General features: G+C 34.2%; 1 protein-coding gene across 1 annotated transcript; it reads right to left on the reverse strand.

The window, feature by feature from the left end:
- Positions 1–529: 529 nt before the first annotated feature.
- Positions 530–9,479, reverse strand: LOC123656033 (oocyte zinc finger protein XlCOF6-like). The gene is made up of 11 exons (XM_045591755.1): positions 9,213–9,479; positions 8,608–8,768; positions 8,012–8,169; positions 6,542–6,608; positions 5,816–6,039; positions 5,347–5,515; positions 4,646–4,813; positions 3,927–4,057; positions 3,252–3,372; positions 2,101–2,228; positions 530–1,265 (listed from the first exon to the last, which is right to left on the reverse strand). The coding sequence occupies exons 1-11, from the start codon at positions 9,432–9,434 to the stop codon at positions 679–681; spliced, it is 2,136 nt and encodes a 711-aa protein (XP_045447711.1). The 5' UTR covers positions 9,435–9,479; the 3' UTR covers positions 530–678.
- Positions 9,480–17,617: the final 8,138 nt, after the last annotated feature.

The raw sequence follows: 17,617 nt of genomic DNA on the forward strand, positions 1-17,617 counted from the left end.
TTTTATTTTATAACTCAGTCAAAACAAAAAGAAACTTAGTTTAAAAAAATGTGCTGAGGACATTGTAATTTTTTTTTACGTCGGTTTCATAACGTCATATTCACATTTCATATTATTTTTCTTATTTCAAAATAGTATAATAGAGTATTGTCACAAATAGATACTGTAAATAAATTAGAAGCAGTATTATTTTGTAACATTCATAACTTCTACTCTCTAAGACATAACATAAAAGAAGAAAAGAATTGGACCTAAGGTCCTCACTGTAGGATCCCATATTTATTGTAACATTTGTTAAACTTATACCAAAGATATTCAGAAGCTAATACTTTTAATGATGATTTTCTGTTTAACTTATTGTTGGTCTTCCGACCCCATTTCTTTCAACTTGTGACGTGAAATATTGTGAGCATCAAAGTCAAGGACCTTTGTCATATCAAGTTAATTTGTTGTTGTATAATAACATTAGTTAGATCTTAAGTTTATTTTCTGGATAGAGATTTTAGATTAAATAAGAATAAAACAAATTAATAAGTATACTTTATATCTGTTACAATTACGTTTGTTTCATGAGGAGAGACAGCACAGTTTTAGCAATAGGATTTCTTTGGCAATGGGTAAATTACCTTAAAAATTACTCATTTGAAATAAATAACTTGATTACCATACCATATTCACTTAAAAATTAGTTGTCATTTTACTGGTAATTTTTCGAATAGTTATATGACTACCAGATGTCTGTATTTGAACTAGACTTTGGTCTAACTGGTACAATTTCACCGCACTTTCCTCCACAACCGACTCAGAATCATTAATGTTTACATTGTTCTCATTAATGGCCACTAAATTATGATTTATATTTTGATTGTCGTAATTTAAATGATTTGTATTGTTTAGATGTATTTGTTCTTGGTAATTTACATCATTTTGTCCAACACTGACTACCACAAGTTCTGCTTTCACGTCACTGTCATCTTGTAGCACTAGTTCCCCGGACACTTCTAGCGGGACTTCTTCAACCAATGTTACATCTTTATTGTCATTATTATCATTGTTTGATTCCCCAGTACTGCTCACGATAATTTCGTTAGGAGTGTTGTTGGTGTAAATTATATTATTATCCATTACAATTGGTACTTGCTGAACTATTAAGATGTTTTTTTCTTTATTTTTCTTATCTTTATCGTGGTTCTTGATATGTTTCGCTAAATAACATTTCTTCTTAAATTTTTCGTTACAAATCGCACACTCGTATTTGGTTTCACCTGCAATTCAATAAAAATGAATGACGTATCGTTAATGTCTGAAAAATTTACACATTCCTTCCTTTTGTTAATTTTACAATAAAACTTGAGTTACAATACTGAACGAGAACTGAAAAGAAAAAGGGTCAGTTAGAAAATCTTTAACATCTTTAAAAGTATCTGACCTTGCTTTATGAAATAAAGACTAAATTTGAAAATATTTAATAAAATTATATATAAAACCATTGTAATAATATTTGATAATTGTATAAAAAACTGAAAATGTAATATTATAGTCGTTTTTGAATTTATCTATATATTATTTATTAACTTATTGAATTTATATATATATATATACATATATATATATATATATATATATATGTATTTTAATCCAAATCAATTGCTTCGCGTTTGTTTTAATTTTACAATAAAATTGTAATGTTATAAATATTGTGATCATCTATACTAATATTATAAAGAGGAAAGATTTGTTTGTTTGTTTGTTTCGAATAGGCTCCGAAACTACTGGACCGATTTGAAAAATTCTTTTACCATTAGAAGCCGACATTATCCCTGATGAACATAGGCTACTTTTTATCGCGTTATTTATTAACCACATTATTTAAGCAACATATTTTAATTTTTCTATCTTTGTAATTCAGTAACTAGCAACTGTCCGTCGTCGTCGCGCCTCGCTTATATGATATATAAAAAGGGACTTTTTTTTAATAAATCAGTGTTTTTAAATTATAATTATCGTGGTAGCTGGTAATTGAAGCAGCACTGTTTCCGAGTCGAAATGAAAATATAATTTTTATAAAGCCCTCGGTAAGACGCGTAAGAGGCGCGGTACCGGTGTGCGTGAGGTGGTGGTCGCGCAGGCGCGCCGCGTTGACGAACGTCTTGGCGCACACGCAGCACGCGAACGGGCGCTCGCCCGAGTGTTGCCGCAGGTGCGTGCGCATGTCCGTGCGCGCGAACCTGCGGGCACAGCACAGCTCGAGCAACATGCACCGAAGGGCACGTGGGTGCTTGCAGCCTGTTACATCCCACTGCTTCGTCCGCTCGTTTGCCCCCATTGTTACAAAAAAGCAACTGGTATACATATAAAAAATTAGAGGTGGATTTCTCTAATCTTCGTATATCTATATAAAATTCTCGTGTCACAATGTTAGTTACCATACTCCTCCGAAAAGGCTGGACCGATTTTTATGAAATTGTGTGTGCTTATCGAGTAGGTCTAAGAATCGACCAACAATCTATTAAATTATATGGGAGGGGGGGGATTAAGGGTATAATAACATATATGGCAAAACAACGTTTGTGGGTCAGCTGGTTTTTATATATATATCTAGTATATCCTTGAATGATGAGCTTTGCTTTTTCATATTTACATTAGTTACAGCAGCCCAATGACGTCTACGATACCAGGATATTTACAAGTTCGTTGTCGTTTAAGCCTGGTTTGATGGCCTGGGTTGGCCTGACCCTCCCCAGGTACATTTTTTTTTACGTGGAGAAAATCCATCATGGATACCCCCGGGGGCGCCAGAGGGTTAGGTTAGGTTATAGTCATCCGCCTGGGTGGGGCGAGATGGTGTCGCGCTAGCATGCGCTACCTCGCCCCGGCGGTAGGCCCGGACAAAGACTCCGAGCCCCAGCACAATGGTGGGGTGGCCTCGCTCACAACAGGGCCACCCCTCAGCCGTGTGGGGTTGTGTAGTCCGGCCGGCCGAAGTCCTCCGACTCCGGCCGGACCTCCCCAAGTACCTAATCTAGCTACCTAATATCGCTTCAGAGACTCAACACTACTTGAGAGCAATAGATTGGTAGCCATTTTCTGTAAGGTCACTTGACTTTCCTCAGATCCAGATTTCGAGGAGATATTTATTTCATGCTGAGGCCCACCTCAGTAAAAGTATGTGTGTTATCATTCTAATTGTCATTAAAATATTTTACACAAATGCAAAAAACTTCACAGTCAAATATTTACAATTTGGTTACCTTTTGCCGCAAATATGACAACTGTAAGGCTTCTCCCCGGTGTGCGTGCGCCGGTGACTCGTCAGCGAGGAACCAGATGTAAATTTGCGATCGCAAATATCACACGTGTATGGCCTTTCACCTTTATTAAAGAAAAAAATAATAATCTTATATCTGTATAGGTAGTAGTCGTTATACAGTAGGTATATTTTACTTCTAGTCCAGCTCCTACTCCAGCCTGTTTTAAGCAACGTCTAAAGAAGTATTATATGTCCCTTAACATTAATAATATTCAGAATTTAAACATACATATTTTATATCAATATCTATTTTATATTTATACATGTATATTATACTATTTTGATTATTTATGTATGGATATTTGTATATGTGTATGCGTATAAATTAATGAATCTATCATACACTATTTTTATTCATCTTTAAGAATATTGTACACTTCCTATCCGTCACTACTATATCGTGTCCTGTGCCCAAAGGTTATCTGGAAGAAATCGCTCTTCAGCGATAAGATCGCCTTTGTATATCTTTTTTTTAGTTACTACTATTTGTTTATATTTAGGTGTACAATAAAGAATATATTATTATTATATTTTAAGGTAAAAACAAAAACTCGTGCTATTTTGTTTACCATTAATTGTATGATATATTATATAGTATAAGATTGATGTTACATACCGGTGTGTGTGCGCATATGCAGCTTAAGATTGGAGCTTTGTATGAAGGTCTTGCCGCATATCGAGCACACGTAAGGCTTCTCGCCTGTATGCGTTCTGTGATGCGTGTTTCGAGTAGACTCGTGACGAAACCTGGCCGGTTTAATTTATTTTTACGGTCAATATACAATATAAGCAACTAAACCATGATTAATGAAGCCAGATGCCCCAGTGGAAAACGCATACGAATCATAAGAGAACGGCCACGAACTTAAATATGGCCTATTACACGAAGTGTATGTTTATTAACACATCTTCTCGTTTTAAATGTTTCTAGAAATAATAGCTAATAAATAATAATAAGTAAGCCTCCAAGTCTCGGTACCCGTATGATTATTGTTGAATGACTATTATTATTCTGTAGCGACATCTATCGCGCGGCACACAAACTAGAGAAAAACTGACGTATCCTAACATCGCGCTATCAAAGTTATCAAAGTGATTGAGTATATATACAAGATCTCGACAACAACCGTCGGGGCGTTAGCCCGCCAGACATAACACCCGTCTGGTTGGAGGATCCTGTCTATAATTCTATTAGCACCATAACATACCGTTCCTCGAGGAATGATAAATAATACAGTAAATAGATTGATTAGAACAGTAAAAGCCTATAACATCAGTTTCCACTCCATTTGCCTTAATAAGGCCCCGCCGGACGGTGTGTCAGTGTGGCGTTACCGCTTGTCGCAGTAGGCGCAGGCGAAGCGCTTGAGGTCGTCGTGCACGAGGCGGTGCGAGGCGAGCAGGCGGCGCGACGGGAAGGCCTTGCCGCAGTCCGCGCAGGCGCACGGCCGCACGCCCGTGTGCCGCGACGAGTGCGCCGCCAGCTGGCTGCTGTCCACGAACCTAGAAAATTTAGTAAGTTTATAAAAAGTGCGCTGGTTCATTTTTATGAAGTGAGCTCACTTTCATAAAAGGTTCAATCAATAAAGGTTTCATAAAGGTTCATTAAAAAGTGAACCGGATCGTTAAAGTGAGCCAGTTCATAAGAGATGTTTTTCAGTTTATACATTCAACCTGTAGTTCCCGCTGTTGGCCATTGGTAGGAGAAGGGTTGAAGCTCCACCACGCTGCTCCACTGCGGGTTGGCGGATATGTTCCCTACTATGAGTAACGATCGCAATCGTACTTATGATAATGTCCGTAGGCTCAACATACTCTCCGAGGCACGGTGGGTAGACCCACAAGAGCAAACATCTTGTATTGTATTGTTGTGGGCTCGGTTTTCCGCATTTAGACAGAGAGGTGGTCCGAGCAGACATCTAAACCAGAAAGAAATATTTGTACAAATACAAATATCAATCCGGAGCGGGAATCGAACCCACGTACACCAGACAGTTTTCAACAGTTCATAAACCAAACGAATGTGAGACGAGTACCTCTTCTCACACACGGCGCACTGGTACTTCTTCTCGACCTTCTCCCCGGTGTGCACGCGCGAGTGCCGCCGCAGCGCGCTCAGCTCCGCGAACGTCTTGCTGCACACCTCGCAAGCGAACCGCTGTGACTCCATATGACGCCGGATGTGACGTCTGAATCTGTTCCTTTCTAAAACAGTTATATGTGTTGTTACACAACCGGTATATCATATACAATGACAACTAATAGTATCAATGCTATTGGAGGTTAAAAATAATTATAAAGACTACTCAAATGGTTGCAGTGTATATATGCCTTCCTGGCTATTATAAAATAAATGCTACTTAAAACAGACTGAGAAAAAAACGTTTAATGACTTTATTTATAAACTATTTATATGTAGATATTTAAAACCATTGGCAACGATAACAGGTACTAACAATAAGCTTATGTAACATTCTCTTTATGATTAATTTAGTTAATTCTTACCATTAAATGTCTTAAAACATTGATTGCACATCCAGTTAGTACCCTTGACATGTAAAGCTGAATGGATATGGAGATCATTTTCAGAGTTAAATGACTCCTTGCACTGGCTACAGTTGTATGGCTTACTTATTTTTCCAATATGACACTTTTTGGTGTGCGTTTTCAATGTTTTTGACTTTAAAAAGGTCTGTAATGTGAAGGGAATGTTTTTTATAACTCCTCGTCTAAAAGAATAGCGATAAAAACAATTTTATATTAAGTACTTAATAAATTTAAACTATCTTCTTTGTTTTAACAACAACTGAAAGTAACTGTTATAAAAATACAACTCTACTTTTACATTCACACATACTGTAGCTGAATAGATGATGTGTGTATTTGGTATTTGTTAAGACAATGACACTGAGAAATTATTATATCAAAACATGAGTAGTATTATGAACATACCCTTGAACATTTACTACAATGTAATCGTTTCTTTTTTCCTTTATAATTCGTTTGACCAGCAATTTTAGTATTATTTGATTCTGAAAAAAAAAAACTAAATTTAGTAATATTTATAAATATAATTAAACAAGATGTAGTCCAAAATATGACAAACCTGAAAGCTCTGTTTTTTTCAAAGGGCTGTAAAACAATAATTAAATATTTCAATTAAAATAAAATATTTGAGAACTTTGAGAATGTTATTTGTATAATAAAATATCTGTATAATTAGGTCCTGACCTCTGATCGTCTTCACCTTTATCGCAATTGCTTTCATAAAAAAAATCATCTTCCAAATATTCTATATCTGTAAAATGATAAAGTTCTTTACAAAACATGTGTAGAAAAAATAAAAAAATAAATACAAATTTATTAAAAAAAAAGCTTTAAAAAATCATCCATCAGAAAAACTAAAGCTTGTTATACATACATTCAGAAACAGATATTGTTATTTATTTTTTCAAATAAAATAATAATAATAATTTGCATACATTTTTCTATACATATTTGACATCTTAAATTCCAAAGTATCAAACATAAATTATGCCCAGCAGTGCAATATTACGGGCTGAAGCGAAACAAATTAAAATATTAAGATTGTTCAGAATTTTACTTTCCCAAGCATAGGGTAGTCATAAGTATATAGGTCAGTTATTTTCTTTAATCTTATAGTAGACAACACAATTTCTTCTCGATATAATTATATTAAAATTACCAAAAAAATATTAAAATTCAAATTATCAACATATTGAACTCTATTACAAACAATCGAGATATTTGGCAGTGAAATAGTATTTGTAATATTAGTATGCATTTAAATTTTATTATTCCTATATGTACGATTTTATTTTTGTGTTACCCACAATTAGGAATTCTAAACATTTTTGAATATCATATCAAAAGTTGACCGCTCCAGCGGGATTCGAACCCGCGTCTCCGACTGACCGTGTCGGCGCTCTAGCCAATTAAGCTATGGAACGATGTACCCGCTAGAGCGAAACTTTTGATATGATGATTTTTACTTTCGGTTTAAGCGAACCGTGGCGCCGTCTATAGTGAGTTCTTTACAGAGACCCGTAACTATTCAAAGTTTCATATTACAATGAAAATCTTTGACAGGAGACGACACCATGCTATTTTTTATATGTACGATTTTATTTTTGTGTTACCCACAATTAGGAATTCTAAACATTTTTGAATATCATATCAAAAGTTGACCGCTCCATTTTGAGAATGGAGCGGTCAACTTTTTGAATAGTTACGGGTCTCTGTAAAGAACTCACTATAGACGGCGCCACGGTTCGCTTAAACCGAAAGTAAAAATCATCATATCAAAAGTTTCGCTCTAGCGGGTACATCGTTCCATAGCTTAATTGGCTAGAGCGCCGACACGGTCAGTCGGAGACGCGGGTTCGAATCCCGCTGGAGCGGTCAACTTTTGATATGATATTCAAAAATGTTTATTATTCCTACTCAAATAGCCAGTAAAATCAATTTTATGTATCTCAGTTGTTATCACATACGATAGCAATTTTTACTCATGGTAGAGATAAATTTGCCAAACCATAGTAGAGCAGCGTGGGACCCTTCTTGTCAGACCTTATTGCATCTGATCCTATTGTATGAAAGAGGCTTCAGTCCCACGTTGGGACATAACAGACTGCTTCAGTTACTAGGTAGTAAACTTATTTTGATAATATAATATTATACCTTCATGTTCTGCATTTATTTCAAACTTTATGTTGGACTCTATTTTTATTTCATTGTCATTCGTAACACTGTCTTTTACTTTATTTGGAAGATCTTGTTTTGCTTCTAAAACATCATTAATAATTGTTTGTGTTCTTGTATCTGCTTTATCAAATTCCCTGCAAAAACATTTAAAATTTAAATAATTTTGAAATTACTTTAACAAAATGTAGTGAAGACATGGAGACACGGGTACGAGGACAAGATGAGTATACGACAATGTGATATGAGTGCGACTTCACCAAAGGTACTTGGCGTAGAGTAACATTTATTCTAGCGAGGTGGATACTGAGTTGTGTTGAACCTGAGACTTTCCGAGAGCAACCAGTCAAAAGGCACAGTAAGGACACTCAAAATCATGCACAAACTAAGCACTAGAGTCTAGTGTACCAGTCAGCCAGGAAGATATATTCACTCTTCCATATAACTTTGATAGCTTGATGTAACTGAGGTTTCCGCCATCTAGTGACTAGTGCCTTACTTAACATTGTTATCTTATTTTAATAAGATTTGTTACATTACTCATTTAAATTTAAAAACAAATTTGTAATATTAACCTGGTATTGTGAATATAATGTATATTACTAAAACCTTTTTTCCTTAAGGACCTTAAAATGTCATCAGTCTTTCTACATTTAAGCTGGAAATTATAGCAATGAATCACATCTTGCTGACACGATGCACATATTTGAAATGGAAGACTCTCATCAAAATTAACCTGAAATATTTTTTTTATACATGTAACTAAATAAATAATTTAATTAGCTTAACTAGATTAAAATGGTGCTCATTCAAGTGGCGTGACCAGGGGAAATAGGGGGGGGGAGATTGTTATTATTTGCCAACCCACAGTAGATTATCAGGGTGGATTAAGCTCAGACCCTGCTCCTACATGGAGGCCTTTCCCCAGCAGTGGTAAATTACTAGTTAAATCAATCAATCACATATCGTTATTGTCTTTTTAAAGAGGAGCTTATTATTAGCATAATAATTGGATAAAACAATAGATTCATTCATTTATATTAAAAATTTGATAGTAAAATAGCTATTTTTATTTATTGACAACAGTCTTTAACAATTGTGTTTTTTTTTTTAAGTTGATATTGTATTTTATTATATATTAGACTTAAAATAATTTATTATATATTGAATATCCACTTACTTTAATAGAAGATATGGATGTAAACATATCAGCCAAACTTTCATCTTCAATCATAGTCGCTAGTGAAACCATATTTTTTTCTGCCATAAGACAAGCTCGACAGAGGTATTTTATATCTTTATTTCTAACTTTAGATTGATTGATGTCAACGATTGCAGTCAAGGGTATTGAGTTTTCTAAGTCATCAGTTGATTCAATATTTTGATTGTTTTGACTGGTCATATTTAGTTTAGATTTGGTTTTGGATTTGTTAAAGAATGAACAGTTTTGTCTCTAACAAACACAAAAATATTTTATATTAATTTAACCTTTCCAAATTCTTATATTATTATGTTCACAATAAATAATTATATAGGTATTTAATTTAGTGTCACTGAACGGACATTTTTATATTGTTAAATGTTAAAATCAATACTTGTTTTTCTCCATTAATTTTTTTAATTTTTGTAAAGATATATTGTAAATATTTTACATTAAAAATTTCATAATCATCATTATCAATATTGTTGAAAACAAAACAGAGATGGTAAACAAGATACAATTTAATACACTATATTCTAAATAATTATTACAATTTCCGACTGCTTTGCGAATTAAATATAAAGCATTACTTTTATATATAAATTAATTGATTTGTTTAATGTTCATGGCTTTAAGTATTTAATGGTACAAGTTTCAGTTGACAACAAGAAAAATAGCCCCATAATAAGTTACTCTATGGAATATAGTCACAGATTAGTTTAAAATATAGTACTCTCGGCGGTTGACAAGTTGCACCAGTAGATGGGTACGTTCCACTAATTCCACAAAACGATCGCAATCCGTAACTGGGACATGAAAAAGTATCGATACTTTGTGGTATCGAGTACATTTCCATTCGATACCGAAATTTTTGTACTCGATACTTTGCATTCGATACTTTTACTCAATGAGTACTTTTTGGCAGTTGTCGTATCAAATTAGAAATTAAGTTTTAAATTGGTAATACTACCCTTTTTTTAGTCGATTGAAATTTGAAAACAGTTGTCACTATTTACCAACCCGCCTGCCCAGCGTGGTGACTATGGGCAAAGCACATGAGTTCACGTTATTTTTGGCGTAAACTTGTGGAGGCCTATGTCCAGCAGTGGACTGTATAGGCTGTAATGATGATGATGTCAGTATTTGTACGATAATTTAAAGCGACGAACTTTTTTTGGAAGTCGAAGGATCAATACTTCTAGGTATCGAGTTATTTTTGTGTTTGTACTCAACACCTAGAAGTATTGATGCTCGTTTCTTTGTTTCTTTTTTTTCTTTGTTTTCTTTGTTTCTTCTTTCTTTTGTTTTCTTTGTTCCTTCTTTCCTTTGTTTCGATTTTATTACTACGATCCTTTTTTTCGATAACACTCATGATTACAGTATCGATACATTGTATTCGATACCATGTCCCTCATCGCAACGACTGTAACGCTCACTCCTATTCTATCATTATACGGTTCACCTAAGTGGTGGTCATCGCTAGCGATCGCTCGACGTCATAGATGACATCACTGTTCGTGACCACATCGCGCACTTCACCCACAAAATATAGGTGGGTCAGAGTTGGCTTTCATCAAAACGTGGCGGGTATTTGAAAAAACAACTGTCAATGTCAAATTGTGAACGTCATCGAACTTGAACTTTCCGAGTCTCATCACACATCACTTTAGCCTCTAGCAGACCACTGCTTGAAATAGGCCTTCCCAAGCTCGCGCCAGATATCTCGGTTTTCCACAATCCTCATCCAGCCTATACCAGCATCTTTTTTTATATCACTAGGTCGGCGAACAAGCGTACGGCTTACTTGATGGTAAGCGATTACCGTAGCTTATAGACGCCTGCAACAACAGAAGCATCGCAAGCGCGTTGCCGACCCAATCCCCAATCCCCCCCAGGAGCTCTGGTCACCTTACTCACCAACAGGAACAAGTTCCAGGACAAGTCTGCTCCAACAGCCCACTGCCACTTCAATTTGTTAACAGGGGATCGGACATTAATCAGATTAAAATCTGTAATGTACTTAGATAAAATAAATATACTTTTTACGATTACTTATCTAATAATAATTTAATATCATTCATTTAAATATTTTTAAATGAAGAAATAAAATGTTGTCATTAACAATATTTTTAATCTGTAGTGAAACACAACTACAGTGCGTGACGTCATTTGTGGGATCAAGCATTGGCTGCGTTCCACTAAGCGTCTGCATCATGTTTTCACCATGCCGTCATATTGCGAGCACGCAGCTGACGTAGTTCTCTCACGGATAGTTTTATTTCTAATCCGGTCTTTTAGAGAAAGCGCAACCGATTTTCACCATTCGTTTCTACTTTTTCGTTTTTATTCACTCACAACGCCTACAGCTGCATGTTTTCACATGCATATTACGAGCACACAGTTAACACCTGACAACACCCAAATATGCGTTCCACTTATAAAATTCGCCTACAACGCCCGCGGCATTTTTCAGGTTAGGGGAACGGCAATTTCAGTGGTCGCGGTCGATGGCGCTGTGGGCCTTTAGTGGATCGCGCGCTAATAGTCACGGTCAAGAAGTTTATACAAAACAACGGTCTTATACCACTTATACCAATGAATGTTCGACGCAGGAATGTTAAACGATTAAAAATCCCGCGGCTTCCGTTAATCAGATTTTATTATAAAAAAGATATTGTGCAGTTATCGTGTCCATGGTAACAATTCGTGAAAACAGTCGATGTAACTTTGTTGAATTGAAATACTATTATTTTCATCATTATATCATCTATACAAATAAATAAAATTGAAGTGTCTGTTTGTAATATTAAATTACCACTTTTTACTAAATGCATATGGATTTATACACGATACATATACCAAAATAACATTTTTACAATGTTTTTCTGTCTGTCTGTCTGTCTGTTTATTCCGGCTAGTATTTGAGATGGCTGGACCAATGTTGACGGGACTTTCACTGCCAGATAGCTGATATAGTAAGAAGTAACTTAGGCTATTTTTATTTTAGAAATTTATTTATTACATAACCCGGCGAACTGAACAATAACTTTTTTGTTAAATTACATACCGACGAAGTCGCGGGCACAGCTAGTAAATCATTTTTTTTTTTATCAATCACAAGAACAAACATAATGATACAATTTTTTTTTTATTCTTTAATCAATTAAGATTTTTAAAGGATAATTTGTAACTTGAATACAAAAATCAGTGTATTTTTAACCGATTTCAAAAAAAGGAAGAGTTTCTTAAACTGATTGTATTTTTATATGTTTTACATTATTTGTGCATAAACTGATTTGATGATCTTTTTTAATCGACAGTTGACGCTTGTCATGTGGTCCCATTTAAATATGATTGAGATATGAGTAATTTTCTTTTATCTCTCATTATTTTGAGTTTCATTTCAGTTTTATCGACTTTCTACGCCCATGTTTTATTTATTCATTTAATTAATGAACCAATAGTAGGTATAAGAAATGTATAACGATATAAATCGTACTTCTTGAACTCCTCTTCCTTTTATACTAAATCTTTCACTGTTCAAGCTTCTCGACTTTGGAATTCTTTAGACGCTTATTAGACGTGTACAATCGCTGGCTGTCAGGAAGCATTTTCTTGATATTCAACGTGAATACAATTATATATATGTATGTATGTTTGTATATATTTGTTTGTGTATGTATATGTGTATTTATGTATATATGTATGTATATGTGTATGTATGTATGTATGTACATACGCATAAAATAAACATAAAATAAACTAAACAATCAGTATTTTTAGTGAGAAGGATGAACCCGATGCTTAAATAATAAATTATCAAAATTTGGCGTCAATTTTGTAAAGTTTAATCTTAAATCTCCTGGGCTAATGATGTCCAGTCTGTTTCTTTTTTTCGTTAGGAGATTGGTAACAGCGCTAAACCCTTGTTCCGTTGTCTTTATATTATAAGATAGTATAATGTAAGTAAATAGGCACTATCGGTGTTTGTTAAGATCCATTATCGTGGACCCTCATTTTCATTTCATAGACCCCCATTTTTTTTTCTTGCTGCCGTAGACCCCTTGCAGGTTGTCATAGACCACAGGGAGTCAATATAGACCTCTTTGGGAATCACTGATTTAACGTCTCGACTGAATTCATTTTCAACTAATTCTACCCTGTAACTTCTTAAAAACTAATAATAATACCGAAAAGCTTAAAACTTAGTTTAGATATCCTTCAGCTTTCTTTTTAATAATGCTACTAAAGTGGGTACCTTTCTAGATTTGTTAAAATATAGTAAATTTTTAGCACAATTTAAAATGGGACATCGAAGTGATCCCAGTAATTATAACCATTTAGTCCCCACTTCAATTCTGCCGTCCTTAAGTAACTTTTGAAAAATTATACTAAATCAACTTCTTTTCCATTTTAAAGTTAACGGCATTTTTTGCAGTGAGTAATATGGTTTCACTAGAGGTCGCTCTACGACAGATGCTAGTGTGGCACTTCTCAAGCATATATATGATGCTTGGAAGAGGTCACGAAATGCTATTGGTGTATTTTGTGACTTATCAAAGGCATTTGATTGCGTGGACTACAGGATTTTATTAAGTAAGCTTGAATATTACGGTTTTAATGGTAAAGCTCTTGATCTCATTGCTTCATATCTATCTAATAGAATTCAACACGTATCAATAAACGGAACGAAGTCTGTGCTAAAAATGGGTGTACCACAGGGATCGATTCTAAGTTCTTTTCTTTTTTTAACCGACTTCCAAAAAAAGGAAGAGGTTCTCAATTCGACTGTATTTTTTTTATGTATGTTACATCAGAACTTTTGACCGTGTGGACCGATTTCGACAATTTTTTTTTAATCGAAAGGTGGTGTGTGCCAATTGATCCCATTTAAATTTATTTGAGATCTAACAACTATTTTTTGAGTTATATCTAATAATGCGTTTTTACTTGACGCTTTTTTCGTTGACCTACGTTGTATTATACCGCATAACTTTGTACTGGATGTACCGATGTTGATAATTCTTTTTTTGTTAGAAAGGAAATATTCCTAGTTTAGTACTATGATAAAGAAACCAGGATCTGATGATGGAATCCCAGAGGAATCGAGGGAAACTCTTGAAAATCCGCAATAACTTTTTACTGGGTGTACCGATTTTAATAATTTGTAATTTAATCGAAAGCTGATGTTTGTCATGTAGTCACATATAAATTTTATTGAGATCTGATAACTACTTTTTGAGTAATCTTTGATAACGCGTAGTTACTTGACTATTTTTTCGTCGATCTACGTTGTATTACTCGTCGATGTAATTGAAGTCGGTTTTTTTTCGTTTGCGAGCAAACACAATTATTAATATATATAGGTGATAATTTTATATTAAAGATATTTGTGATACATCGCTTATATTTAAAGTTGATAGGAAAAAAGTAAATTATGATGACGTGAACAGTTCTTTATCGCGAATTCAAGATTGGTTTAAAACAAACAACTTGATTTTAAACGCCATCAAAACTAAGTGTAAGTAGTGTAATATAATGTAACAAGTAACCATTCCAATTACAATTTTGAAATAAATAACAAGAGGCTTATTGTCAATGATACTACAGTTTTCTTAGGGATAACTTTGGACTCAAAACTCCAGTGGAATTCCCATTTGTCATCCTTGAATGGTAGGCTCAGCTCCGCAGCATTTGCAGTGAGCAAAAACAGACATGAGCAGAGACGACAGCTAAATTACTCAAAAAGTAGTTATCAGATCTCGATACAATTTAAATGTGACCGCATGATAAACTTTTCAGCTTTCGATTAAATTAAAAATTATCAAAATTGGTACATCCAGTAAAAAGTTATGCGGTATAATACAACGTAGGTCGACGAAAAAAGCGTCAAGTAAAAACGCATTATTAGATATAAACTCGAGAAGTAGTTGTAGTTCTCAAATAAATTTAAATGGGACCAAATGACACACACCACCTTTCGATTAAAAGAAAATTTGTCGAAATCGCTCCACCCAGTCAAAAGTTCTGTAAAATACATAAACAAAAAAAAAATACAGTCGAATTGAGAACCTCCTACTTTTTTGGAAGTCGGTTAAAAAACATGTGTCTTTATTTATTTTTGTTGACAGTATAAAATTACATAAATATTTTTTTAAAAAGTTTACGAGTAATATTTGAGTTTTACAAACGTCATAATATACAACCGTGTGACTAATATTACGTCAGTTCCGTTATATATTTTTCTTACGGTTTTAGTATCACATTTTTTCAGTTCGGTCGCCCAGCCAAATGTCAAGCCTGCCGTAAGGAACTTCGTTCCAATAATCGCAGTGTAAACACGAGAAGGAATAACAAAATTGTAGCTCCATGTTTCCGACTGCGTAAAGTAAACGTCTCCTTTCTCCTATTGTATTCGCATGTATAATAAAATGCCACAAACAATTTTGAAATTGTCTCAATATAAATTTAAAGTTTTTATTAAAAGAGATTCATAAATAAGCCGTATCATTCGGTGCAGCATTACATAGTTGATAAAGATGTGTGGAGTTAGTGACGCTGTATTTCAGAATGCAAGATATTATCAATTTTCAACTAAACACAGTTTATATATTATTTTTAAAAGAGTAACTGTGGAGTTTCTTGCCGATTCTTCTCTGCAGAATTTACATTCCGAATCGGTGGTAGCTTTCCTTTTACAAAAATAATAAATACCTTAAAATTTTTATTATTTGTAAAATGACGATTCGAAAGTGCTCTTGGGGCCTATTTGAATAAAGTTATTTTTGATCTTGATACAACGGAGATATTAGTCGAAAAAAATCATTTACTTAAGCATTATTAAAGATAACTCAAAAAGTACTCATCAGATCTCGAATAAATTTAAATGGAACTATACAACACCCACATAAAAAAATACAATCGAATTGAGAACATATTCCTTTTTTTAAAAGTTAGTTCATAGTTATCATTATATTTTAATGGAAAAATTCGAACAGCAATCTATGCGAACATGATCTACACGATAAAATATATTTGTGTAGTACAGTAGGGGAACTTCGGGTAAAGCGAATAATCGTAGTTTCTAAAAAACTGAAACAGTCTATCATAACAACCGCGTAGGTGAATGTTACGCCTGAGATGGTAGATTCAAAACAACATAAGATTTTAAATTTTGAGGATAAAGACCGTTTTGAGGTGTTTTATTGTTTTCTTCAAGGTAACGGAGAAGCAATTTAGTTTTGTAGAATAACAAAGTTTTCGAGTATTATCTACGATATTAAATTAATATCATATTTATATTGTGGGTCTCCGCACCGTGCCTCGGAGAGCACCTTAAGCCGTCGGTCTCGGTTGTTATCGTGTACACCTCATAGCGATTGTTACTCAGTAGGGAATATATCCGCCAACCCGCATTGGAGCAGTATGGTGGATAAAGCTCTAATCCTTCTCTTACATGGGAAAAGAGGCCCAGCAGTGGGATATTAGAATATTACTTCTGTTTTACCCCGCGACGAAGTAATATGGATCTTGTTCGCTGGTCTTGTATATGGACGGTCATCGTAGCCTGGTCGTACAATACAACTCAGTACCTCGATATATCGCCAGCCGATATGACGTTTCTGCATAGAATCCAGGACAGCTTAGATCTCGACCGAGTCGAAGACGTTATTGAAGTCGACAAATGGCATACACAAAATATTAGACTGTGTTAACTCTTAATTAGCATTTACATAGCTGTACATGTGTACAACACATTAAAAATAAGTAGGGAATGTTTCTTAATTGATTATTTTTTGTTTATCTTTTAATTCGAGTTAGCTTATGAACATTACCCGTCCTTCCTCATTCCTTCATTAATAGATTCAGAATTTAATTTGTAATTTTAATTGAAACTTCAACAATAGACATGCTATTAAGCAATGACAAGTAACATGTTAACGATCGATAGGTGAAATTAGTTAATAAGAATATTAAACTGAGAAACTCTTCGCTTACCAGAATTCGCTAAAAACTTAATTTAAAAAGTTTGTGCAGGATTCTTTTAAAGATATCTACTTAAGATATTATTGTTCTGTAAGTATATTTTTTGTTTAATTTCTATTTCTCCGGAATCAATGATGATAAGGTATTTGACTATACGCATATATTTATATACTACCTACCGAAGAAAAGCTACCAAATTTGATTGCTTGCATACCAATAGTAGCGCCACCTACCGGGTCCGATTGAGATAAAAACTATCCTAACTCTCAATTTGAACCAAATTACAGATGCTTGCAAAATTTCATAAAAATTGGTTCAGTAGTTTCGGAGTTTATCGCCCACATACATCGTGACACGAAATTTTTAATATATATACTAGCATGACTTTGCCATATATG

This window comes from Melitaea cinxia, chromosome 8, assembly GCF_905220565.1.
Source record: "Melitaea cinxia chromosome 8, ilMelCinx1.1, whole genome shotgun sequence".
NCBI classification, from domain to species: domain Eukaryota; kingdom Metazoa; phylum Arthropoda; class Insecta; order Lepidoptera; family Nymphalidae; genus Melitaea; species Melitaea cinxia.

Coding starts and splice junctions, on each gene's coding strand:
- LOC123656033 (XM_045591755.1), bottom strand. CDS start 9,434: ATGACCAGTCAAAACAATCAAAATATTGAATCAACTGATGACTTAGAA. Junction 8,769..9,212: donor CATCCATATCTTCTATTAAA/GTAAGTGGATAT, acceptor AAAATATTTCAG/GTTAATTTTGATGAGAGTCT. Junction 4,814..5,346: donor TGCGCCGTGTGTGAGAAGAG/GTACTCGTCTCA, acceptor TAAATTTTCTAG/GTTCGTGGACAGCAGCCAGC.